Genomic DNA, 25,714 nt, shown 5'->3' on the forward strand with positions numbered 1-25,714 from the left:
AGTTAACCCTGGCCAGAGAAAGACAGCCAAAGAGGCTAATTGTTGCCTGGCCTGCCACCATAGTTTTCTTCCTACATCATTCTCCCGTTCTCAACTATTTCAAACTTTCTCCTCTAACCTCCGCACTCCAACGCCTCTATCCCCATCATCACTTTCAGTTGGAAGCCCTGCTTCCCACCTCACCGAGGAAATAGAAGCCAGCAGGCAAGTTCCATGGGCTCTCCCCCCACCGCCCACTGGGATGCAGCCCTGGGGTGAGGGGCCTCACTGCGCCCCAGGGTAGAAGCTGAGGAGAGACTCTGGGAGTCGTTCTCCAGGCACGCAGCTGGGGAAAGGACATTCCTCACCCAGAGGACAGTCTCCACCCTGTCTGGAGGTGTGAGAGACAGTCTCTCCTGTTGACTCACTGGGCTCCTATTTGGGTGAGCCTGGAGACGGAAAGGTTACTGAGAGTCAGTGAGAGCCTCGCCAGGAAGGGTGTGTGTGGGTGGGGGTGGGGGTTCATCGGGGAGCGGAAGACATCTAGGTGGACACCGGAAGCCAGCAGGGCCTGGGTTTGTGGACTGGCAGCTCCCACAGGGAGACGAGTAGAGGCCATACCTTCCAAAGCCGGAGCCCGCATACAGGACCTGACCTAGAAGGCAGTCCCTGAGAGGCGCATTGAGAAGGCTGATGGTCCTGGAAGGACACGGCTGATGCCGCCCAGCCGGACCCCTGCTACGGCAGAACTCTTCCCGCATCTTCTTGTCCTCTGACAGACCCTCGCAAGAAGAGGCTGCACCAAGGCTCTCTGCTGGGCACCAGGTTGCGGCAGGGGCAAGGGGTGGTGCTGCATGGAGAACGGGCAGCTTCTTCCAGCTTCTTCCAGCACAGCCAACAGAGGAAGACAAGCCAATGGGAGATGAATTCACTTGTTAAATGCCGACTGCGTGCTGACTCTATGTGGCTGGCAGTAAGCAAAACTGTTCCAACCCCCTGCAGGTGGGGAGGTCACATTCCAGCAAGGGCTGATCGGGGAGGCAAATAAGGGATGCCCCAGGGTGTCAGGATGAGGGTAGTGCCGGAGAGAAAAAAACAGAACAGAGCAGGGGAGAGGGCTTGTGAGGTGAAGGGGTACAAATGAAGTAGGTGGTCAGGAAGGTGGCCTGGAGCAAATGTGTGAAGGTGGCACTGGTGCGGCCTCCACAGGGGGGAGCTCACCAGGCACTGGGGGGTCTTGGAAGCTGCAGAGGAGTGTGCAGGGCACCCAAGTGGGAGAGCAGCAGGAAAACAGGATCCCACAGGGCTGACTCTGGCTTTTATTCCGATTGTGGAGGGAGCCTTTGGAGGGTTTTGAACAGAAAAACAACAGGATCTGCCTCCTGTGTTAACAGGATTTCTCTGGGGACTGTGCTGAAAACTGAAAAGGGGGATGAGGATGGAGGCAGGGACACCCCTTAGGAAGACGTGGTGACAATCCAGGCGAGAGGCGATGATGCTCAGACTTGGGAGCTACAGGTGGTAAGACGCGGTCAGGCTCAAAACTTCGTGTTTGCGAGAAGAACCAATGATATTGGCTGACAGATTGGAAAGGCAGTGAGATAAAGAGGAGGAGTTAAGGACGACTCCAAGGATTTTGGACCTGAGCAAATGGAAGGATTGAGCTATTGCTAAGTGACATGGGAAAGGCAGTAAGAGAAGCAATTTGGGGTGTTGTGTGAGGTAAGGAGTCAGGTCACTGCTTTTTGTAAACACGTCCAATGTGAGATGCCTAAATCATCCACGTGGAAGTGCTGAGCAGGCAGGGGGAGGCTGGGGTGGAGAGAGCTGTTTGGGAGCTAACAGTGTGGAGACAGTATTTGAAGCCCGGAGGCTGTAGAGGCTACTGTAGAGTGAGGCTAGTAACCGAAGAGAAGAGGACGAGGGACTGATCCATGTAAAGTGTGTGGAATGATGGGGAAGAACCAGCAAAGAAGACTGAGGAGAAGTCAGAGAAGTCAGTGAGATAGAAGGAGTGTCGAAGTCTGTTGGTCCTAAAAGCCAAGTGCAGAAAGAGCTTCTTGGAGGCAAAAGCAAACAGTTATGTCAAATGCTGCTGCCTGATTCGTCAAGATCTAGCCTGAGACTTGACCACTGGATTTATATGGTAAGGGCCACTATTGACTGTAACAAGAGTACTGTTGGAGGAGGGGTGGGGGCGTGAGACTGACCAGAGTGACTCCAAGAGCACGAGAGAAGAGAGGGCTTTGAGGTAGGCCATGTATTCAGCTCGTTGGAGGAGGTTTGCTGTAAAGAGCTGTGAAGGAGCAGGGTGGTAGCTGGACAAGGATGTGGGCTCAAGCAAATGGTGTGTGAGTGTGTGTGTGTGTGTGTGTGTGTGTGTGAGAGAGAGAGAGAGAGAGAGAGAGAGAGAGAATATACATGTTTGTATTCTGATGGGAGTTATCAAGTCTGGAGGCAAAAATTGATGACGTGGGCAAAAAGGAGAGAATTGCTGGAGACGTGGCCTTGAGTAGATGAGAGGGGTGGGATCTGGCACCCAGCGGAGGAATGGGTATTTGCTAGGAACACAGACATGATTCCGTAATAACAAAAGAGAGGTCAGCGTAGAGGGGCAAAGAGGCAGAGAGGTGCAGTCTTAGTCAAACACGCAGTAAGAGAAACCCACACTTCATAGCATATAAGTGGTGCCCGGCACTGCTGTGATCCATTTACATATATTAACTTCAAATTCCCATAACAGCCCTATGAGAGAAATACTGTTATTGTGCCCTTTTTACATAAGGAGTACTGAGGCATAGCAACATTAAGAATTTTGCCGAAAGTCACACAAGTGGCAAGCGGCAGAGAGCCTGGCTGATGACCACTCTTTGTATATCAGTATAAGTGGAGGGTTAAGAGATGAGTGGGTGGGCGGGCTGAGTTTTGGTGAGCCCAGAGCTGGTGTGTGCTAATTGGTTTCTCTTTCAGAGATATCTGTTGATTTGCAGAGCACTTTTCGGTCATTACCCACTGAGTCAGGAGCCAGGAGCCAGGGTAGGCAGAGGGTGGGGCTGATTCAAGTTCCCAGCTTGGCCCTGGTGCCGCCTGAAGAATGGATCCCTCCCCACTGCCATGTAGCCTCCACTGATTCTCCCAAGGAACTATCAAGGTGCTTCCTCTCCTCTCTTCAGATACCCCTGAGATTCTGAGCACCCGGAGGGCCACAGTCCTTGGTCTTCCAATGCAGGGATGGGAAGGGAAGAAGAAAGAAATTGAGGGGATAATAGACCTGGCTCTGTTGCCAGCTGACTGGGACTCTGTTACATATACCCACTGGGCCTCAGCTGCAAAAGGCAGGAGAAGCTAAAATGAGATCTTACTTTATGGACTGGTGTTCCATCAGCAGACATGTGAAGAGTACAGCTGTGTGCCAGACAAATATAGGGCTTTAGAGATGTGACAATGAGCACAAAGGACACATCTTGGCTTTGTGGAGATTGCGGTCTATGGTGGGGGCAGGGGAAGAAGCTGATAGTCATACAGTTATAAATCATGATGCAAGCGTTGAAGGAACATTCTGGGGGGCTACGAGAGTACCTTTTCCTGAGCACTTTTGTAATTTTGGCGAATTCTGACTTGACGCCCAAACAGAAACAGTCTTTGTTCATTGTTCATTCATTCCCTCAACAAATTTTAATGAACACTTATCCTTTGGGGCAGTAGCTTTGCACTTGGCATTCGCCAAGGAAAGTATAAATTAAGGCTGACAGAAAGATGTAACATGAAATGAGAGTGAGAATCAGTTTATTTATTCAGCCAAACTTAAGAGATACTGTGTGCCAGGTATTAGGGAAACGAGTGTTGTAAGGGCAAAAAAGTGATGATCTCTGTCCTCAGTGAATTCTTTGGGCTGCCGTGGGTCTAAGCATCGAGGGGTGGGTGGCCTGGAGTGAGAGCACCAGGTTTGGATTTGGTCTTGACCACTCAAGAAATAAGACCTAAGGGGTGTTTTGGAACATTCTGTAGCTTCAGCTTGCTCATCTGTATATAAAAATAAGAACAGTTCCGAATACTATAATATACTGTGCTAAGCATTGTGTCTGCATTATTTTATTGGTCCACAAAATAACTTTATGAGGTAGGTTCTTTTCTATCTCCACTTAACTGATAAGGAAACTGGAGCTCAGAAAGGAAAAGTGCCACTAGCATCGCAGGGCTGCAGAGGGCTCTCCTGCAGTCCCATAAAACTCAGGATCAACGTCAGGCAGAAGCCTTGGAACCACGTGGCAGGGTGATCTCCAAACGTTTTTCAAACATGTCCCCATCCATATGTTTTTATTTAAAAACATAGATGTGTTCTGCCATCACTCTAAACAGCAAACACTAGTAAGGATTAACTTACCTTGGATAAAATTAAATACACTTATATTAAGTATTAAAATAAATGTAAATAAAATTGCTACCGGCCTAGCCCCATAGGGGACATGGAGAACCTGGAGACCACTTACCCCAATTGTTTTGTATGGTGCAAGACCATGCTCTCCCATAATGACAGTGATACCCACAGAGGCCAAGCACCTTGGCTGAGTTACCCAGGTGGAAGTAGATCAGTCAGGAGGTTTTGCCCCCAGGCACCATTGGCAGTGTCTCGGGACATTTTTGGTTGTCTGGTATGTGCATGCATGTGCATGTGTGTGTGTTTGGTGGGGGGAAGGTGGGGGAGCTGCTGGCCTTTAGTGGATAGAGGCCAAGAATGCTGCTAAACACCCTGCAATGCCCAGGATAGCTGGTACCGATATCTGCAGTGCGGAGGCTGGGAATCCCTGGTCTAGGTCCTAAAACTTGGACTGAAATTAGGTAAGTTTTCAGTCTCTGGGGCCAGGTGACCTGAGTGTACATCTGGGCTCTACACTAGCTAGAGACTGTGGGAGTGTTACTTAACCCCTCGCCTCTAGTTTTTTCAATTGAAAAAGGGATTAATAACAGCCGCCCCTTGTAAGCAATAAGCCTTCTGGCTCTGACTGGGCAGTATAGGGTGCCTGGCCCCCCAGGCCCTGGTACTTTTTCCTGCTGAAGTGGAGGGGGAGGCAAAAAGACAGTAATAATAGTACCCGATGTTCCCAGAACTTGGACCCTGGATTGGCTCAAATTAATGCTGAGCCCTTTTCAGTTCTCTTTTCCTCTTCCTAGTTCTTCTCCTTAGAGTTTGCTTAGGAATTCTGAATCATACAGACAGAATGTGGTCACATCCAGTCCACCTGCCCCTCACAGGTAGGAGGGTGGGCGTGAAGCAGTGAGACTTGGAAGCAACTCAGCTGGGGTCTGCCCCTCGGGGCTGGCACAACAGGAGGGTGGTCTGAGGTCAGGAGTGGGCTCTTGACAAACAGCATGGGGGGAGGAGCCAAGGGAAGCCCTGCCTGCCAGGAGATGTGGGGGGAGCCTTCTCTCTGGTCTTCCCTCCCACTTCACTCTCATACAGCATGGAAACAGCTCATGAAAGACCATGTGTTCCTGCAATGACCACGACTACCACATTCAAGGCATCGGACAGGATTCCACTCGGTGACTCCACTGGGATACGAAGACAGGGATGACTAGCCCTTGTTACCTGGAAGGAAGCGGGAACCCACGGCGGTTTCTCAATTTGTTCAGAGCCACACACCCTGACCCACTGGCTTCAGAGACTCTGTGCCATCCAGCCGGCTCCATCCCTCCTGGCCCGTCCCACTCCTCTCCCCTCCTGCTGGCCAGCCTCTGTGCTGACCCCAGACAGCCCCTGAGCTTTGTCGCCTCTCCGCCCGCACATATTCCTCACCTCACTCTCACCTCTCTAAGCCCTTTCTTTAAGGTTCTGTTCAAAACGCCCCCCCTTCCCTTCCTCTCTTACACAAACACCTCCTGAGTAAGCTTCTGCTCCCCTCCTTGACAAGACCTTTAATGGACACCCCCGCCACCCTGTATTGCCGGAAAGGACAGCATGGCTATTTGGGTTGGCGCTCATGATGTTTGCCACATGCTGTTTGCTGTGCAAAGCATTTTACATGCATTACTTCATTTAATTCTCTTAGGGGGCAGGCACTATAATCATCCCATTTCACAGATCAGGAAACTGAGGCTTAGAAAAGTTAGGTAACTCACGCAAGGTTACGGTGCCAGGAAATGGCAAAATAAGGACCCCAAACCAAGTCCTTCTGAGCTTTCTGCTCCCCAGCCCAGATGCCCCTCACCAGACTGGCCCTGTCTCCCTTCCAAGTCTCTTCTTCCACAGTTCCTCTTGTTATTCATGCCAAGTGATTTGCCATGCATTTTTATTTCTCTGAGCCCTTGCACATGCTATGCTATCTGCCTGGAACACCTCCCCCGCCCCATCCTTTTTTTTTTTTTTTTTTTTTTTTGCCATCAAAAGCCTATCCCTGCATGGACCTCAGCCCAGTGGCTCTTGTTCTGGGATCTCCTCCTCAAGGCCCTGGCTGCTCTTGCCTCAGCTCATTGGAGAGATTTCCTCCCCCCCGCCCCGTTCCTGCAGCACACGGTGTGGTTCTCTGTGTGTGTGCCACAGCATGCTCCAGACTCTGGTGGCCAAGTCTTGCCGGCATCCAGTTGCCTTTGCCACATGTTAACTGGGCACTCATTACATGCCAGGCACTGGGTTGGGCTCTAGGGACATGGGTAAGCCAGGCAGGCGCCTCAGCCTTTGCAGGGCTTTGCAGCCTGGTGGGGTAACAGGACCATGAGGAGGGGCTGAGTCCTGTGGCGGGCACGACAAGGGGCTGGCCCTCAGTGCTCCCAAGAGAAACAGCTCCCCAAGACTTGGGATGTGCAGCAGGGTTTCGTAGAGCAAAAAACAGTAAACCAAAGTGGAGCCAGTGAAACCATGAGGGGATTAAGGGGGGAGGCGATATCCCGGGGGAAGGCGATGTCCCGGGCAAAGGGAACAGCCTGAGCAAAGGCCCAGGAGTACTCAGGCTGCTATACAATTGGAGCAGCTGGAAAATAGAGTGTGCAGGGCCAGTGTCGGAAGATTGCTCTAGAAAAGCAAAATCTGATCCTTTAACCATGAAGGATTACTTGAACCTGGCCTTTTTCTCCCATTTGTCTGTAGCCTTCAGGTGGCTTTCAGTACAGTTTGTCATAGTAGTTAACATCCTGGCCTCGCTGCGGGGGCTTGATGTGAGTGATCTCAGCAAGCTGCTTACCTGATCTGGGCCTTACTCTCACATTTGAAATGGGAATAGTAATAGCTGCCACTTCCTAGGGTATGGAAGAGAATTGCATAAATTAATAAAATGAACACAGTCTCTGGCGCATAGAAAGAACTCAATTGCATGAATATTATAGTGAAAATAATAACATGACATATTATATAACACATTATTGTGTCACTATTATTCTTATCATTCTTTCTGTCATTGGATCTGAATCATCTCTGCCTCTCTCATGGGTGGCACCAAAGTCTCCTGGCACCTGCTCAGGTCTTGGTCCTGGGTAAGGAGCAGGGAAGATGGTCCAAGATCACAAAACAACCCCCTTGCCCTCCACAGCTGTGCACGAGCCAAGGTATGAGATGTCTGTGTCCATGTGGACTATTCTGGCAGATGCACTGGACACAGAGCCCAGATGTTATGTGAACACTCTGGCCTGGCGGGGAATGCTGCCTGTCAGCCAGGCTCCATCTTCTTCTTACATGGCACTCTTTTTCTTGGGGAAGAGTTGACCCTCTTAGGGTTGCTTATTCCCATTCCCCCCGTGGGGTGCCAGGATGCCCACTGTGTTGACAATTCATGTTGAGTGGTCATTCCCACCCAATCAATTTGCTGCCCTCTGCCTGCTCAGAGCCCCAGAGGGCTACCCTCTGAGAACTGCATTATGCAGACTCCCCTGGGCTCTAAATTCTAGCTGGATCAGGCCAAAGAGAAGCTGCAGCAGAAGAGAGGAGAGTGGAGGAGAGAGAAGTCAGGTGTCAACCTTTCTCTCTGCTCAGTCTTTTCTTCTTCCTCTCGCATTGGCTTTGCGAGGATGGCTATAAGCCCCCTCGAGGTGGCTGCTCCTCCTTGGCTCCTGCTCTCCGGCCTCCCAGTGCATGTTCCTTCTCTTCCCCTTGACCCTTAGAAGGATACAGACTTTGGGCTGTCCTGGCCCAGAGCTTCCTTGAGCTCTCTTGCTGGTTTCCTTAACCCTGCCCTCACTACTCTGCAGCTTAGCCCTTTTGCGTGCTCTTTCTTTCTTGCTGTGATGTGGACTCACACTCCCATGGAGTCTCTCCAGAGTCCTCCAAAGAGACCTGTCCTGGCCAAGAGCAGGGCATAATCCTGCTCATCTCTTCCAAGAAGGCAGGCTGAAGATCCATGTGGGCGCTTGCCCTGGAGGGATCGAAGCTGCCTGGCTTCCAGGAGCCCTGCCTGTGGGGCTGCAGAGAAAGCCAGGGCCCTATCTTGGAAGGCCTAAGGGGCCACGGGGGACACCGTGGGGGGGGGGGGTGTTCTTGTAAGAACAATGAGAAGTCATGATGGATTTGGCAGCTGGGGAATGCTGTAATTTGATTTTTAATTGTAGAAAGATCCTTTAATCTTCTGAAGAGTTCTAGAGGATTAAGTACAGACCCAGGGAAGATATTTGGGAGGCTGGTGCAGTAGTTCCCGTGTGACATTATGGCACTGCCACCATTAGAGTCATCTGCCACCTCCACCATGAAGACTCAGCTGTTCACCCCCATGATGAATAAAGTCTTCTTCTTGCTGTATGCACAAAAATTTGCTACTGCAGGTATCAAAATCGGTTTCTGTGACTTTCTTGTCCCCTCCAGGGTGAGGTCCTTGGCCTCAGTGCCCACTCCCTCCTGGTGTCCTAAGCCTGGCACATCACTGAACCAGTTGGTACCCTTTAGTTCAAATGCAAGTACCCTCGAAGGTCTATCCTAGTGTAACATTATCAACTTCAGGTATATCCTAATGTAACATTAATGGAGATGAAATACCAGATCAGCCTGCACCCCCTTGTCCAGCAAAGAAGAAAAGAAAGCAAGCCTTTGCCAAATACCTACTATATGCTGGGTGACTTCCCATGCAACACCTCTTTTAATCCACACAGCAGCCCAGGGAGTAGGCAGTGCTGTCTCATAATGTGGAAACTGAGGCCCAGAGAAGTAGTCTAACTCAGATCAGGCCACCTAGCCTATGAGTGACAGAGCTGGGACACCAACCCAAGTCTGTCTGTCTACTAAGAAGGTGAATGGGAAAACATGCTGTTGGAAAAGCTGGGCCAAGACTGCTGAGGTAGCTGGACCTAGAAAGGTGCATTTTAATAGTAACAAGACAATAAAAATGCAACAACAATTATATCTAACTTTACACACTTCATAGACATCAGCTACCACCCACGACCACAGCAGAGGAGGCATGTTCCTGATCCTCAGTTCCCTCACTATGAGCTGCAGGATTTTGCACAACCACTTCCCAGGTCCTACTCAGGCATCAACATCCTTCCTCTAAGAAGCCAGCCTGGACCTTCCAAGTCTTAGATGGGCACCTCTTATACATGCCTACAGAGTCCCTTGTAATTGCCCCCCCCACATACACATACATATACATGCCTGTACACATATGTATATATAGAAAGTCTGGAGAATTTTGGAGGCGCTTCTAGGAGAGCCTCAGAGCTGTCTCTGTTATGCAGAAGGTTGCCACTGGCATGAGAGTACACTTATTTTTATGGTCCTGACTGAGAAGGGCCAATGCATAAAAGCTCCAGAGAGATCATTTTGAGTGAGCCTAAGGAGGAACTTTCTGCCCATGAGAATTTCTGCAGGACATGCCGGGCCACCCTGAGAAACTGCAAGCACAGGGTGGCCTGGGTGGGGGTAGGCGGTGTGCAGCCACAGAGGAGACAGCCCTTTAGAAGGGGTGGGGCGGGGGTGGGGCTGCTGGCACCCTGATGGGCTTTCGGTTCTGAGACCACAGACTGTTTGGATAACAAAAACCGCCCTTGATTCACTGCCTACAAAGACCTTGGTCCATCACGTTCTTGAACTCACTTAATCTTGACGTTAACCTTGCAAGGTAGGTGTGATGCAGTTCAATGAAGTTAGGTAACTTGCCGAGGAGAAATTGTCAGAGACAGGATTTGAACACAAGCTGTGTCTGACCCTAAGAAGCCAGCTGCCACTGCTTACTCCCAGGATGTAAGATCATACAAGCTTCACCCATGTCACCAGCACAACTTGGTTGGTTTTGGTTTGTTTTCCTGTGCCTCGGTTTCCCCTTCAGTGTCCCTACCTCGTTGATGTTGAAAGTTGGCTGGCAGTATAGGCCATCAGACACAGCCTGCTCTGGGGACATGGAGACACGGTCTGGGTCACAGACTGTTCCCAGATTGTTTGGTCTGAGAGTCCCTTTGTTTTCTTATAGAAGGAATTGGCTGTTTACCAGCGTGTTATGGGACCTGGACATATTTATGGATCCATATGGCCTGGGGAGGTAAGCAGGTGGTTTGAAGCATGGCAGCTACAGCGGAGAAGGGGTTTTAGAAAGGTCTGTGGCTTCAGTTTCAGGTCTGATGAAAAAACAAAAAAACAAAAAAACAAAAAACAAAACTAAACCCAAACCCAGCAGACTCCGTGCCAGGAGTCTGTGAAACACGGTCCAGGCCAAAGCCGGTGTCGGCCAAGAGGGAAATTACAGGCTTTAAATGGGAGGCAAGCCTGCAGAATCCTCCTAGGGTTGTTTTTGACATGTGTTTGTTTGCATACATGTGTGTTTATGTGGATGTGTTTTTCAAAGTGTGTGTCTCCTTTTGCCTTTTGCATTTGGTCCTAAGACCCGCTTAATAAACAATGTAGGAACTCTCCTCTGATATAATTTTTCCCTGGAAGATATTTGGGGAAATTCCATTTAGTTTAGTTAAAATCCGCCAGCATTTACTAGCAGCCTATTTCTGTGCAAGGTGCTGGGGGTCCAGGGATGGAGAAGGAGGTGCCCTATGTTGCAGTAGCTCAGGGTAGCCCACCTGGAAAAGACACAGGCACAGAGAAGGATCCTGGAGTTCCTTGAGGGCTATGATCACTTCAGTGGGCTATAGATAGGACTGAAAGGGGAGGAGATCTTTGTTCTTGGAGGAGAAGGGGTCAGGAAGGGTCTTCAGAGGCCGACAAAGGCAAAGGCAGAGGCAGGCAGAAGGCAGAGGCAGAGGAAGAGGGGGGCAGTTCCAGGCAAAGGGATGAGACCTGGGAGGAACTCCTCTGAAGGTCAGAGATACATGACTTGCCCAAGGCAATACAGCTAGCAAGCAGCAGCCTGAGGATTGGACCCAGATCTCTGATTCCTCTCCAAACAAGAACACAAATCTGTCCGCTGAAGCTCTGTGATTTGGCTAGAGGACTGTGTCCTGAATCTTTAAATCCTCCCCATCTCCTAAGAACTATCTGAGTCTTACATGCCCTGGAAAGTGTCCTTTCAGACACACTGCTGAGTTCCAGGAAAAGATATGCATCGACATTGCTAGGTGTCCTTTAACAGAGTTATGCTTTCCTCCTCAATAACAGAAACACATGTATGCATTTATTTATTTATGTATTTCTTTACTTATTATAAAATACGGATTTGTGATTTCTGTGTCATGACTGTGCCCGGCAAAGGAGGGATAGAAGGAGCAATGGAACTGTTCTGAAGGCAGAGATGATTTTTAAACTCCTTTTTACTTCCCATCACACATAGTAGGTACTGAAGAAATTTTTGCAGAGCTGAGCTGACTTGGTGACACTCTTTTGTGGAGGTGTATCAGTCAGCTATTGCCACAATTATGCTAGGTAACAAATCACCCATACTCAGTTGCTTACAAGTATGAGCATTTTTTTTCCCCTCATTCATGTGTCTAAGGGTTGGCTGTTCAGCTCAGGTGAAGACTACAGCTTTGGTGGGGCTTTGAGCCATGTTGGGGTTTGTTCTATATATCTCATTGTGGGGGCCAGGTTGAGAAGTAGCCTCTGGTTATTTTTCTCACTGTAAATGAGCAAGTGAGCAGACAAGAACATGATGGAACAGATGATGCCTCTTGAGATCTCAGCCCAGAACTTCCATGTTGTATTTCTACCCACTTTCCTTTGCCCATGATAAGTCAAAGTGCAAACCTGTTATCACTGGGCAGGGAAATATATTTGCCCACTCTCATGGGAGGCCCTATATAGTCAAATGGCAGAAGGTATAATTCTAACACGAGAAAAGCGTGAAGAATGGAGATAGGTGCAGGGCTTTGGAGCTAGGCTTGATTTCAGATTTGAGTTATCTTTTACCTGCTTTCTTAACCCTTCTGGATATGTTTCCTCCTCATTTCCTGAGGGCTTCCAGTGTGCCTTTCACCAAGCTTAGCATTTTATGAACTTTTCTGTATGTAAGATAGGTAAGGTAAGTATTCAGATCCCAGGTAATAAATGAGGAAACTGAGATTGAGGGAGAGAAGTGACTTGCCTAAAGTCACATTCAAAGTCACAAAGTCACAAAGGCTGCATTTAGTTTCATGCCAGGTCCATCTGTGCCACATCTGTATTTGAAAGGAGGTGTGTGTGTGTGCTGTCTGCCACACGGAGGATGCTTATTTTAGGTGAATTTCTATTTCCTTTCCCCTTAAAGGGTCCTGGAATCCTTTAGATCTCTGGACTTTTACTTTCTGATGAATTTCACCCAAGGATTGACCAGCTGATGTGACTGCCACCACTCAGGCTTCAAAGTTCATTGTTGCTTGAAAAAAACAAAGTATGGGCTATTATTAGCAGTGATCTGAAGATAGTCACACTTCCCAGTCACAAGTCTTCAGGAAGAAGGACGCTTGGAGGGTGTTGGTGGTGCAACATGTTTGGTGAGAAGGCACACATGTATTTCATAATCGCCATGCTTGTCAGGTGATGCAGAGGCCTCTGCTCCCAGAGATCTTTCCACTCTGAGCCCAGCTGCTCTGACATCGCTGGGGAGGGACAGCTGGCAGCCTGTTTTTGCAAGACTTGTTTCACGAGGCATGGGAGATACTAGCAACAGCAAACCTTCAGATCAGACAGACGTGATCTGAATCAAGGCTGTACCTCTGGCTGGGTGGCCTGGTCCCCAAGGATGCTGTTCCCTCTGCCTGCAGCACCCCTCCTTCTCAGGGCCAGCTCTCTGCCTCAATGTCACTTGATCCAGGAGTTCTTCCCCAACCCTCCCCAGGCCTGTGCTCCCTTAACTCCCTGGACACCCCAGGCGCTGCATTTAGGCTTTCCTAATTGTTTGCTTAATTGACTCTGCCACTAGGATAAAGGCTCTGCGAGAGCAGGCCACGACCTATGTCTCCTTTGAAATCCTACTTTCCCAAATGCTGCCTACTACCTAGCAGGCACTCCATGGACATTTGTCTAGTGAATTCAGCAATAAGTTACCAAAAACAGGCTAGTGCTTTGTGACCTTTCTGTGGTGGGGAAGAGGCAGAGTGGGGATATTGCCTTTGTACCAGGCTGACTCTCCCAAGGATGCTAGCCTTCTAACTGACAACAAAACCTCTGCCTTATTCCACATTCTATCCTTAAATTCTCTCCATGCAGGACCAACTGCATTCTCTGAAACAGGTTAATTGGCCCTTCTCCATCCTTCTGCCCTCACCCCCTACTATGTATGCCCGTGGCTCCCTCTGTTCTAACTGCACTGGCCTGCTTTCGACCCCTTACGTACAAGCTAGTATCCACTCTACGATCTTTGCACTTCCTTCTGCCTACAGCATATCTCCTTATATCTTCTCATATTTCTTTTCCTTTTTCTCATCATTCACATCTCATTCTAAAGTGAACTCTTCAGAGAGCTTGTCCCCAGCTATCCTAGGAAAAATTGTCTACTGTTCTCCCCACCCCCAACCAACCGTCACTCTCTTTCCCATCATTTTATTTTTTTCATAGCACTGAGTTTGTCCAAAATTTCCATGGGCATTTGCTCAGATGCTTTGTCCCCCATCCTCTCCCTCTATCAGAATAGAAGTTCTTTGAGAGCAGGGTCCTTGTCTGGCTTAGCTGCTGTATATCCAGACTAAAATGGTGCCTGGCACATTGCAAGGCTCAACAATATTTGTTGAAGGAATAAATGCGGGATCATGGCATCAAAAGTAATGACACAGAATAGATGAAGCATGGACTTTGCCACCTGACAGACTGGATTTTGTGATCCCACTTCAATTGTGTGGCCTTTGGCAATTCTCAGTTAGCCACCATGAGCCTTGGTTTCAGTATCTATAAAGTGGGGATAACCACAAAGCTCGCAGAGGTGGTGAAGATCACATAAAACCATGTAAGAGATGGAGTTGGGTATGATTCAGATCCTTGGGAGATGTTAGGAAACCCCTCATACCATCCTAGCTCTCATACTCTGAGCCTTAACCATGATTGAATTTCTTATAATTCCTCTGAATATGTCAGCCTAGTTCTCACCTCCCGGTCTTTTTCATGATGTACATTTGTCTGCATTGCCCTTCTTTCACCTTTGACTGCCTGCAAAGTATCTATTCATCTTTCAAAACTCTCAGTAAACTTTCCTGTTTTCTCCTCCTCTGTACTCTGACAGGACCCCACCAAACATCTAATCAGAGCCCCTGTGACACACTGAAGCATGATTTGACCCTTGGATGGGGGGCGTCCTCACCGTTTGGCAGGTGGGAAGCCAATGCAAGTCCTGACATAAATTCACTGGATATGTAGTAATCTCAATAAAGGAATGTATTAGAATCACCCACAGGATACACTTGAATTTGATCTTGCCCTTGAATCTAGGAGACAGGGTGATGTCTGCAAAGGTAGGCATGACTTTATGCTCTCCAGTTTGCTTTTCTCTGCCTGAGCCAGGTATTAAAAGAAGAAGAAAAAAAAAAAACTGAACCAGAAACAGGTGGAGGGAATGATCTTTTTGCTGTTTGAATATGCAAAAGGTCCATGTTGCCCTGGGAGAGGCCATTCAATTGCTGGACTCAGAGTGAGTCCAGCCTCACTCTGGTAGAAATCAGAGTGATTTCTACCTTTTATGAAGGCAAGGCCCCTCATCCATTTGAGCCATGTCATTGTTATATCTCATCATCCTTCTGTTGCATGTCCATGGTGATGCAGAACCCCTCTGCACCCCCACTCAGTGGGCACGGACCTTGGCTTATGTACTGCTTTTTCTAGTCTTGGATGAATTAGTCTATAGTGATGAGATTTACAAACCAACCTCTGACTACAGTCTGGTTCTTACTAGACCTGCTTCCTAAATGGTATGGGGTCAGGCATAGGCCTGAAGCATTTCTTGGATAGTTCGATGCAGGCTGAGTAGAGTGGGGCAGTGAGTTGGTCCTCATAGTCCTCAAGGGTCTTTGTGTGTGAGACACTGTATACAGGACCTTTAATTCTCCCAATGACCTTCATGACACTATGCATTTTACAGATGAGGAAGCTGAGGCCTGGTGGAGTTAAGTGCATCCCCGCTACAGCTCAGCTAGTCATTAGAGCCTGATGTTTGTTCTTCCAGGCCAGATTCAAGTTTAGAGCTGAAGAACTCTAGCTTAGGCACTAAGAGCCATGGTTTAATTTTCACATCTCCTGTCCCCTAGTAAGAGGTGGAACTGAGATTTGAGCCTAGCTGGCCTCACTCCCTCACTCTCAGATGCTGCTTCCCTTACCATTCTGCCTCTCTGATTGGGGAAGGGATCGGTTGAGCTCACGCTGAGAGTTAGAGACTGTGCTACACATACAGTGTCTCTCCCTGAGACCACACCGCCTGTCTTCCTCTTCATTTCTGAAGGGGCTTCCAGAGAACGGTCTCCAGGCCAACTGCTGATCCCTGGGAGGCCCAGACTTCTTATGAAGCTGAGTGAGTCACTTTGGGAAGGCTTCTGGCTCCTCCTTGTAAGCACTGTTTCTGTGTTTAGTCTGGTCTGCCTCCAGGGGCAAGATGATGAAACAGAGAATTGCTTTGGACAGCGTCTGTCGCATATGTGCCAATCTCTCATTGTTTTTGTTTGTTTGTTTGTTGCCAGAGGGTCTTTATAGCTGGGCTAAAGCCTGGGAGATAGATATTGGAGGAATAGAGAGATTATCTACAACTCATGCTGTAGACAAGGAGTAGTTAAGGGGATGGGGTGGCTTCCCCAGGGAACCAGATTGAATAGTCCCTACAGTCTCAAAAGTCAGGGAATCACAGTCTTGGAAAAATTCTTAGAAAGCCTAAGCAATTGCAGCTTAACAGCTGGAGTCAGGTCTGGGTTCCAATCCTGTTCTTCCTCTTCCCACTATACATTATACCTATAATATAACAACAATGTCATCGACTTAGGATCGTTGTAATTCTAAAATGAGCTATTATGTATGATGTGACTGGTCCAGAGACAACAAGCCGTATGTAAAGAGCAGTATGTTTGTGTGTGGGGGTGTTTTCTCATATTGTCTTTTTATTTTATAAACAAGGAAGTGAGACCCAGGGTCAGAAGTTGGAATGTACACAGATACATGCGAGTGAAAGACTGAGCCGACAGCTGAACCCTTGTCTCCAGCCTCCCAAGCCAACATTCTTTACTTCACGTTACAATAACAAGAGTGAGATATGTTAGGCAGGCCCATAAATTCTAGGCCTTTATTGGATAAAAAAGATAATTCTTGGACAGCATATGGGGAGTACACTAAAAGGAAATTGTTTTCAAAGATTCTAGCAAGTCAAAAGCCCTTTGAAGTAGCATTCCTGTGTGGTCAGGGCAGTAAGCATGTGGCCAGACTTGATCCTTTTTAGTCAAGGGACATCTAAACTCAGCAAAGTGTCTTCATACCCACCTCCACTCCCAAGGCCAAAGGATTTCAGGCAGGTGTGGTACAATAGAAACTCAAAAACAGAATCAGGTACGTTGTGTACAGTCCCTGGGGCCAACTGCGACAACCCTTATCTGTGAGATAAGAGCTGTGAATGTATCTTATAAACCATGAGTTAGCTTCAGTAAGTTTGTCCTTATTATAAAGGAATATTCCAGAAATGCCCTTATCCCTCAAGGCTCAGGGCCTTTTCACTAGTCTCTGAGACTGTGTTAGAGGATGAGTCCCTTACAAACACATTGATAAATTTTTATCATATCACAATGTAATGATGTAATTTGTTAAGCATACCTCCAAATGGATTACTCTAGGGAACTGATATTAAGGGTCAAAGGTAGGACCACAGAGTCCTTCAGTACTTCTGAACCATCAACGAAAGAAACATGACTTCTATCAGCTCACTGACCTTCAGGTCTTTGCTCAAATGACACCTCATCATAGCCTTGCTTGGTGACTGTAACTAAAATTTCAAACCTACCACCACACACTCTATCCCCATCCCCTAATTTATTGTTCATTTCTGTACTTAACATTGTACAACACACTATGTGTCTTACTTTGTTGATGCCTATGTTTCTCACTATTTATAGAACAGTACTCACATGCTCTAAATGCTTTACAAATATCAGCTCATTCAGTCCTTATTACAATTGTGAAGGAGATACTACTATTTGTCCCTCTATCCTACTAAGGAAACCAGGTATAGAGAGCTCAGGTAACGTGTCCATGGTCAAAAAGCTTGCAATTGGTAGAGTTAAGATGTGATTCTGAGAGTCTGGCTCTGGAATCCTTATTCACACCCATCACATTATTCCATTTGTAGGATGTAAATTATTTAAGGGCAGGACTTTGCCTGTTTGATTCCCAGTGCCTAGAATAATGCCTGGCATACCATGCTCCCCAATCATCATTTGTTGGATGAATGAATGGTTACATGGAGCTTATACTATTTCATTGCTTTGAAAGCCCTTCGTTCACAGATACTGTGTCATAGACACTCATTATCCATGAACTGAATCTCCAAATTACAGAAAGGCAGTAGGGAGGGTGGAAAGAGCATGGGTTTTAGTGTCAGAAAAGAATGAGGATCAAAATCCTGACTCAGTCACTCACCTAGAATGTTACCTGAGCTGTGTGACCTTAACAAATTCACCTAACCTCTCTGAGCTTTGGTTGCTTTATCTTTAAAATGAAGAAAATAGAGAATTCCTTGTAGGGTTAAGCATTATGGTGGAAGTTAAATGTAGATAAAGGGCCAGGCATAGAGCAAGTACTCAATAAGTATGAGCTCCCTCCTACTTTGGGAAGGGGTGGAGGAAAGTGAAGTGAAATGCCATCTTCCTTTTGCTGAGCAAGCTCTTATTTTTTTTCAGAACGAATATATTAGGGTCAGGGTTTGGGGAAAGCAAAGAGGAGCAGAAAAATGGAAATTTTTCACTTTTCCCTTCTGTTGCAATTAAGACTGGAACAACTTCAGTCGAATCGACGATATATTTCTTTTGATTCTCAGATAAAGCCATATTGACGTCACTTTTTTTCTTCTGTTACCTTATTAAATTCGTTTGCCTATAACATAAAACACTGCTTTTCAGAAGTGGTTTCTACCATCTTATTGAGCAGGCAGGAGGATTTCAATCTATCTCCCACCAGAAAACAAAGTCTGCTTTAAATTAGAGAGAACAAAGTTGTACATCTGACATTCGAGTTTCCCATTCTTCCTAATTTGTAGGCTGAGCTTTTAAAAGTCTAAATATTTGTCTTACTTTTAAGACTGTTTTCTTCAAGCCTTAGTAAGACTCTGCTGTGAAACCAACCAAGAGTCCTGGGCTCACTCTAAATTGGGTTGTGGTGCTTGGAAGTTGCTTCTGCTTTTTCTGGATTTGGCGAGTGTGTTGATATCAGATTGCACTGGAAACTTCCACAGGCTGCCATCAGACAGAGGTATCTCCTTCTCTGTGGGGAGGTCCAAAGTCCATAAAGTTCCAGGATGTTCTGTTACCTTTCTCAGACCCTTCTGCTGATCACAATATGCATAATGCAGGTCAGACACATTGAATTAATTCTAAATCTCTGAACTGGTTTTGTACATGCTATTCCCTCGTCTTGGAGTGCCCTTCCCTCACCTCCTCTGAGCTCAGAGGTCTTCTACCTATTGGTTGCTCTTCTGGGACAATGCCTCTGAGGGGCCTGTGGTTGACAGTTCTGTGCTTTTTTCCCTAGTAATTAGCCCCTTTTTAAAAATCATCTTTAAATATTCGTGTTTTTCATCTGTGAGCTCCTTCAGAGTAGGGGTGATGCTATTTATTTAATTTTCTTTAGGCCCTGGAATAGGGCCTGGTCTATAGCAAGTGCTCAGTGAATGATAAATCTAAAGAGAAGCACTGAAGTCTACACTTTATGCTGAAATGAACAGAGAGCTGGGTTCTTAATTGAAAGAGCAGTAGGATCAGGGAATGTGTGGACTGCACCTTAGGAGAACCTTTGGGCAATCCGGTTTAGCCCTCATTATGCATGTGAGAAAAATGGGAACTCAGGGGCCTCCCTGATGTCACACACATTGCTGGCAGGGCTGAGGTCTCAGGACTCTCAGTATCGTGCTCAGCCTGTGCTATGAGGATGTTCCTCAACCTTAGGAGAATAAGATGCAGCAGGGACACAGCTGGTGAAGCAGGGAAAGGCATGCAGGAATGAGATACTGGGAGTGAGCAAAAAGTACTAGAGTGTGGCCTGACATCTTGGCAGCAGGCTGCCTGGCAGAATGGAGGATGCTAATAGAAAGAAGGTCACTGGAAGGGAGATGGGGAGAAGCTCTGGGATGGAGACCTGGGTTTCTCAGGCCAGACCTCTTGGCCTGAGTCAGCACAGGAACCAAGAGAATGTGCCACAGGGCCCCTCCCAAATCAAAGGCTTCTGGCTCCTGGCAGCTGGGCACCCAGCTAGACACTGGGCAAAGGGGACACTGCAAAAAATCTCTGTTCTAGAAGGAGGAAGTGGTTTGAGTTTCCTGCTTGAAGGAGGATACTACAATTAAACAGAATTCAGTAGAATTTAATATAAGGGGAAGTACCATGAACCTTCTTCTTGGATCTCGAAGCTTGCTTTTTAAACAGAAGATATATTCAGAAATAGCCTCCCAATGAACCAGAGGGAACATTTTATCAAAGAACCTCAACCAGGGCAGGAATGGATGGAACCGAACAAGTTTCTACCCATTGAATACTGTTCTGTGCTGGGCGCTTCCCTCAGATAGTCCTCCTGACATTCTCCCCAAATCCTGGTGGAAACTCAGGCTTCCAGAAGGAAGTGATTTGCTGCCGACACAGTAGGTCAGGGCCTGCACTCAGATCCACTGCCCCCAGGCTGCCTAATTAAAGTGTGCTCCCAAAGCCGGCAGCTGGTCCTCGCACACTTTGGGCCTCAGTCACAGTGAGCTTCTCTAGTCCGAGGGCCTACTTCTTGCAGGCCAGTTCCCTTCCCTGCTATGCAAAAGCTCATTTGTGCACAGCTAACTCCCTTCAGTGGCCTCCAGGGTGATGAGGCTCTGCATGCCTGAGGACAGGGCCTGGTTTAAGTCATCTCTGTCTTCCGAGTACCCACCCAAGGGCCAGGGACCAAGGAGATGCTTAGAAATGCTGGCTCCCCTGTGTCAGGATCTTTCCATGTGTTAGCTCATTTCATTCTCCCACCAAACCAGTTAGGTAGTTTGATCACCCCCATGTTTGAGGTGGGAAAACTGAACCTTATGATAGGAAGTCATTTTCTCAGGGTGTTTTCCAGTTGTCTTTTAAAAATAAAGGTATTTCCTGAGTATAGTAGAGATTGGATCTTTTAGGACACTCCTGTGCCAGAAGTATTGTATTTATTTGTATTTCTAAATCAAATCTGGCTTGCCACCCTCCTTGAATTTGGTAGCAAATTCTATCTCAGCTGTATAGGGTAGCAGTTGCCCCAGCCCTGGGGGGGGTCTCTAAGAAATGAAGTTTAGAGAAGATTCTGCTTCAAGGTGCCCCAACTACAAGGGTGACATTTATGAAGCTTCAGCTTCAGAGCATATCCCTTGCACAGGCCCCTTCTGAGAGGGACCCTGGAAAGCGTCCGTAGGTCAGATATTATTGCAAAATTTGCAAAAGGATGATATTTTAACTTCAATTAGTGAGGTTAAGAGACTGTAGCCTCTCCCTACCCCCATCTCCTCCATCATCCTTCCCCTCCCACTGGGTACACTAGAGCGGCTGTGGGCTTTTTATATTTGTAGGGGTTTTTTTCCCCGAAAAGAGAGCTCCCCAGTTTGTGTGTGCTTCAGACCCCACAAACGCTAGACCTGCTCCTGTTCTGCTCTATTCGGGGAGGCAATTCCCCTCCCACACGAACGGCAGATGCTGTCCTTGTGGCCCCTGAGCCACGATTCTTCATGTTAAGTCTTGTCTTTGGCTTTTCCTTGTACTCTTTCAGAGGTTCCACTTCTCCTGGGTGGGGGCTGTTCCACGGGGTGGGATGCCGGTCCCCATTTTTAAAAATAGCAGCTACCGTAGTTTATCTTGCTATCTTGGAAAACCCTTCCAGGTCAGGTAATTCCCCCTTTTCAGTTTGAGTACCAGCATGGCCCCCCTTCCTTTTCTGGGATGACTGATTCCTATTTAACTGGGGAAGTAGGGGAGAGGATGGGTGTGGATTGCTCAGACTGTCTGAAAGACAAGAGTGGCCTCCCTTTTTCTTGTGGGAAAGCGTATTCCATACTGTGTGACTAAACAAGCCAAAACTAGACTTTTTTTTTTTTCTTTACATCAGAATGCATGGGAAGGGAAGAGGGCTTCCTGGAAGAAGTGGCATTTGAGTTAGGCCATAGGGAACAGATGAGTTTCTGCTGAGTGGGGAAGCCATGAGTGAGAAGTGTCTACGAGTATAGATGCTTCTGTAAACATAATGTCACAGTCAAAGAACAGAAAGTCCAGCAGTGAAATAGCAGGAATGTTGGATGTGGTTGTTTTTAATTCTCTTAGATGAAGTTCAAAGGAAAGGTCTTTGATATCCCCTGAAGAGAGAACATCCAGGATGTTTTCCTGTCCAGAACAGAGTAAACAGGATTATTGGAGCCTGTGGTGGCTGAACACATGCACTGCTATCTGGCTGGTTCTGGGAGAGAAGGCAGTGGGGAAGTGGCTGGGACCAGGAGCTGCCCCAACCTCTGGACTTGGGTCCCTAAGGAAATGCCTCTGTTGTAACAACCTGTCTCAGGAACTTGAAATCTATATCTCAGGTCAGAAAATATGCATAGCTTTTGACCCAAAAATTACACTTAAAAATAAAGAAAAAAATAATTGTTAATGTATAAAGATATTTGTACAAAGATGTTCAACATAACAGTGTTTATAATAGAGAAAAACTGGAAGCAATTTAAATTTCTAACAATGAGGGTAAGTTGGAAAACTTATAGTGCATCTATATGATGAAAAATATTAACATTAGTAATCATGTGATAAAGGAATAGTTGTTGATATGGAATATTCAAGATATTTTGTCAAACAACAAAAGGTTATAAGGTAGTATGTACTATCCATGTTCAATTATGTAATGTATTATGCTGATCTTTATTAACTGCTATGTGTCAGGTATGGCTCTCAGCATTTCAAATATATTGTTAATGCATTTAATCATGCAACGAGCTTTTGAAGATTTTTTTAAATCTCCATTTTACACAAAAGGAGGCTGAGACACAGAGCACTGAAGTACTTTGTCCAAGGCCACAGTGTAGTGAGTGGCAGAACCTGAATACGAGTAAGGCCGTCTGACTCTGGAGCCCATATGTAAACTACAAAGATGGCGCGCTCTCTCCGTGTGTATGTATGCACATGCGAGCATTTGTATAGTTTTCTCTCTCCTCCTCAGAAGATTTATGCCAAAATGTGAGCCACATTTCAACTAATCCCCCTCCTAGGACAAGATGCAGCAGATCTGTCCATGACGTGAGTGAGCAGTGAACGTCGCAGCCAGTGCAGGCGCTAGAGCGCACCAGCACCTTGAACACAGGCATAGCCCAGGCCCTGTTCTGGGTTCTGAGGGTTCAACAGTGAACAAGGCAAGGCACACGGGTGGCTTCTCTCATAAAACTCACATCCTAATTGGGGACGCTGGGAGGTGACCAGTAAATAATGATCAAGAAAAACATCAGCTGAAGCTCAGTGCTTTCAGAACTGCAATTAGAATGATATGATAGGGTGGGACCTTGGGCTTAAGGGATGAAGGGTCAGGGAACATGACCTTTCAGAGGTGGGATTTCAGCTGAGTCTGAGAGAGAAAGAGAACCCAGTAATATGCTAACATTGGGGGAATCTGGGTGAAGGATATAGTAATGTTTTTTAATTTTTAAAATAAAAGGTTGGAAATATGTTAAAATAAATATATTAAAAATAAAAATGATTTCTCTACAGGTAAGGAAGTAGTCAATAAGGCTTGCTGGTGAATGATGTGGTGGGTGAGGAATCGGAGGGTAGGTAGATGCTGGTGCCTTTGACTGCGGTGGGTGAGGTTGAGGTTTCGGGAACGAAAATCAGCATTTTTTTTTTGTCCCTGTTAAATTGAGATGCCTGATAGTCACAGTTTATAAACTACAATACATTCATCTTTTCATTTGGTCTTTCTTTGTATGCCTATGAGTTAGTTAGGGTTGGGATAATATTTTTAATGAAGAAACTGAAGTCAAGAGTGGGGAAATGATTGTACCAGGTCTCATGGTGAGCAGGTAACAGAGTTAGAGGCCAAAGTCAGATCTTCTGAATTCACTAACCAGAGCACTCCCAAAGCATATATTTTCTGCTGCTTCTAACATTGCTTAGACACTGAACAGGCTGGCAAAAAAAAAAAAAAAAAAAAAAAAAAAGAAAGAAAGAAAGAAAAAAGAAAAGAAAGAAAGAAAAAAAATTGGTCCATGGAGGATGCACATCCTTATGAACCTTAACAGATTGCCTCAGGGTGAGCGAGACAACACTTTCTTAGACTCTGCCAAGAATCCCCAGTCCCCAATGGCCCATGAACCAATTTAATCCCCAAAAGGCACAGTGGGGTGGGCTGCAGCTTGGCTTGTCTTGATGCTAAGTTACTCTTCCTTTTTCATTATTCTAAAATTATTATTAAAGACATGGGTAAAAACCACCTTTCCTCATGTGAAGATGGTTATGTGAACTAGCATCCAAAGGAGATAGTGTAAATGAAAGTGTTCTGTCGTCTTCAAGGCTTGGTTGGATGGGACTCCTGATTGGGTCTTGGGGCCGTGTTCATTGTCCCCAAGCACATAGTAAGTGCTTCAAATTGCCTTTCTAGGTCAATGCCTCATGACTGGCTGAACTCCTGCCAATTTGGAGACCAATTTAAAACTATAAGATGTTAGAAACAAAACAGTAAGAGCAACAAAAACCACAGGAGTTTAGAGAAAAAGAGTTGGCTTTATCACCAAAGTAGCACCTACTAAGATTCTGTTCTCATTTCATCAAGACAGCTCTGTTAGCCTACTTTTACAGAGGAGGAAAGTAAAGCTTTAAAGCATGAAATGACATGGTCCCACACTGGCTATGAACCCAGATTGTCTAGTGCCAAAGTCTGTGCTCTCTCCACTACACCGTATGGCCAGACGGACCCTCCCAGAGATGAAAACTAATCTAATCTCAAGGGTACAAGAATGAGTTGCCCTGGAATCCATGCCGTTTGTAGGTCATCATCACCCTAAATCAACGATTTGGATTATTTCACTGGGATGGTATGCGTGCTTGATTTATGTTGGCAGAGCAAGCCATAAATTGTGCCCACGGACCCACTGAAGCCTTTTCTCACATTGAAGATGTTTATAGAAACAGGAAACATGGCCTTTGTATGAGTGTACTGGTCTTCTCTATGTCAACATCATCATAAATAGATGTATCCAGGATCTCCGCCTGGACTATTTTCCATAGATACACAGCAAGCCCATGAGATGGGTCATTATTACCAAGGAGAGAAAAAGCAGCCCCCCTCCCCCATGTCTAGAACTTATCCTGACAAGATGCCCACTTGACTGGGGACCACTAAAAATGCCCTACCTTTTCTCTGTTGCTAGGAGCCGGGTGGGGTCCTTTTATATGTCCCTCTCCATTTTATAGTTTTGATCTTCAGGCTTCTGACCTGGGAATCCAAAGTCATAGAGCTGTTCCCTTCTCCTGGAAAAGGGGATCCACCCTGTGGACTCCAGACATCTCCCCACTCCCTGCTCCGCCCGGTTCCCTTTATCACAGTGGGCTATTGTAAGGATCGTGGGAGGCAGCTGTTTTTATATCCCGATTTGGTAGATGTGGAGAATGAGGCATAAGTTGGGAAGGGCCCATTATTCGGCTTTGAATTCCTCACAGAGTTTAGTACTAAACTTTGTCCTTCTCTAGGAACTTTATAGTGGTTGTAGATTGTCCCCGTGGTCATCGATATCTGTATCTGTGAGAGGCCTGCCAGAAAACAGGCAGCACACTTATATGGGGTTCACATTAAAATGTGTTTTTGAAGATACTATTGGAGAGATGTGGGCAGGGTTAAGGACCAGCATGCATAGACTCCAACAGAGGAGACTTCAGCACCTGTTATGGACTGAATCATGAACCCCCAAATTCACATGTGGCTTGTGGTGTTCTGGGCAGGATTCCTGGAGAAAGTGGACCTGAACCTTGACCTTGAAGGGTGGGTTGGATTTAAATAATCAGAGATGCATGGGGCGGGCTTGGTGTGAGCCAAGGTACAAAGGGTGAAATAATCATGGAGTACCATGAGAACACCTGAGAACCCTTAAGTAACGTGTCAGCAGACACGGCTGCCACTCCATTACAGTAACAGCTTACAAGCATTTACTTTTCTGTTATTTCTCCAGACTCCCTCCACATCCCTGGGAAGTGTGCTGGGCAATGT

At 46.7% G+C, this 25,714-nt stretch overlaps 1 protein-coding gene across 1 annotated transcript in view; it reads left to right on the forward strand.

Annotated features, from left to right (window-relative positions):
- Positions 1-8,609: 8,609 nt before the first annotated feature.
- The window catches only part of LOC129069377 (60S ribosomal protein L19-like), a 29,058-nt gene continuing 11,953 nt past the window's right edge, over positions 8,610-25,714 (forward strand). The window contains exon 1 of the mRNA XM_054572101.1: positions 8,610-8,724. Coding sequence (XP_054428076.1) covers positions 8,610-8,724 — 115 coding nt within the window. The remainder of the gene's footprint in view (positions 8,725-25,714) is intronic.

Source organism: Pteronotus mesoamericanus, unplaced genomic scaffold (genome assembly GCF_021234165.1).
Source record: "Pteronotus mesoamericanus isolate MK-2021 breed Mesoamerican mustached bat unplaced genomic scaffold, CSHL_Meso_final contig_105, whole genome shotgun sequence".
Classification (NCBI taxonomy): domain Eukaryota; kingdom Metazoa; phylum Chordata; class Mammalia; order Chiroptera; family Mormoopidae; genus Pteronotus; species Pteronotus mesoamericanus.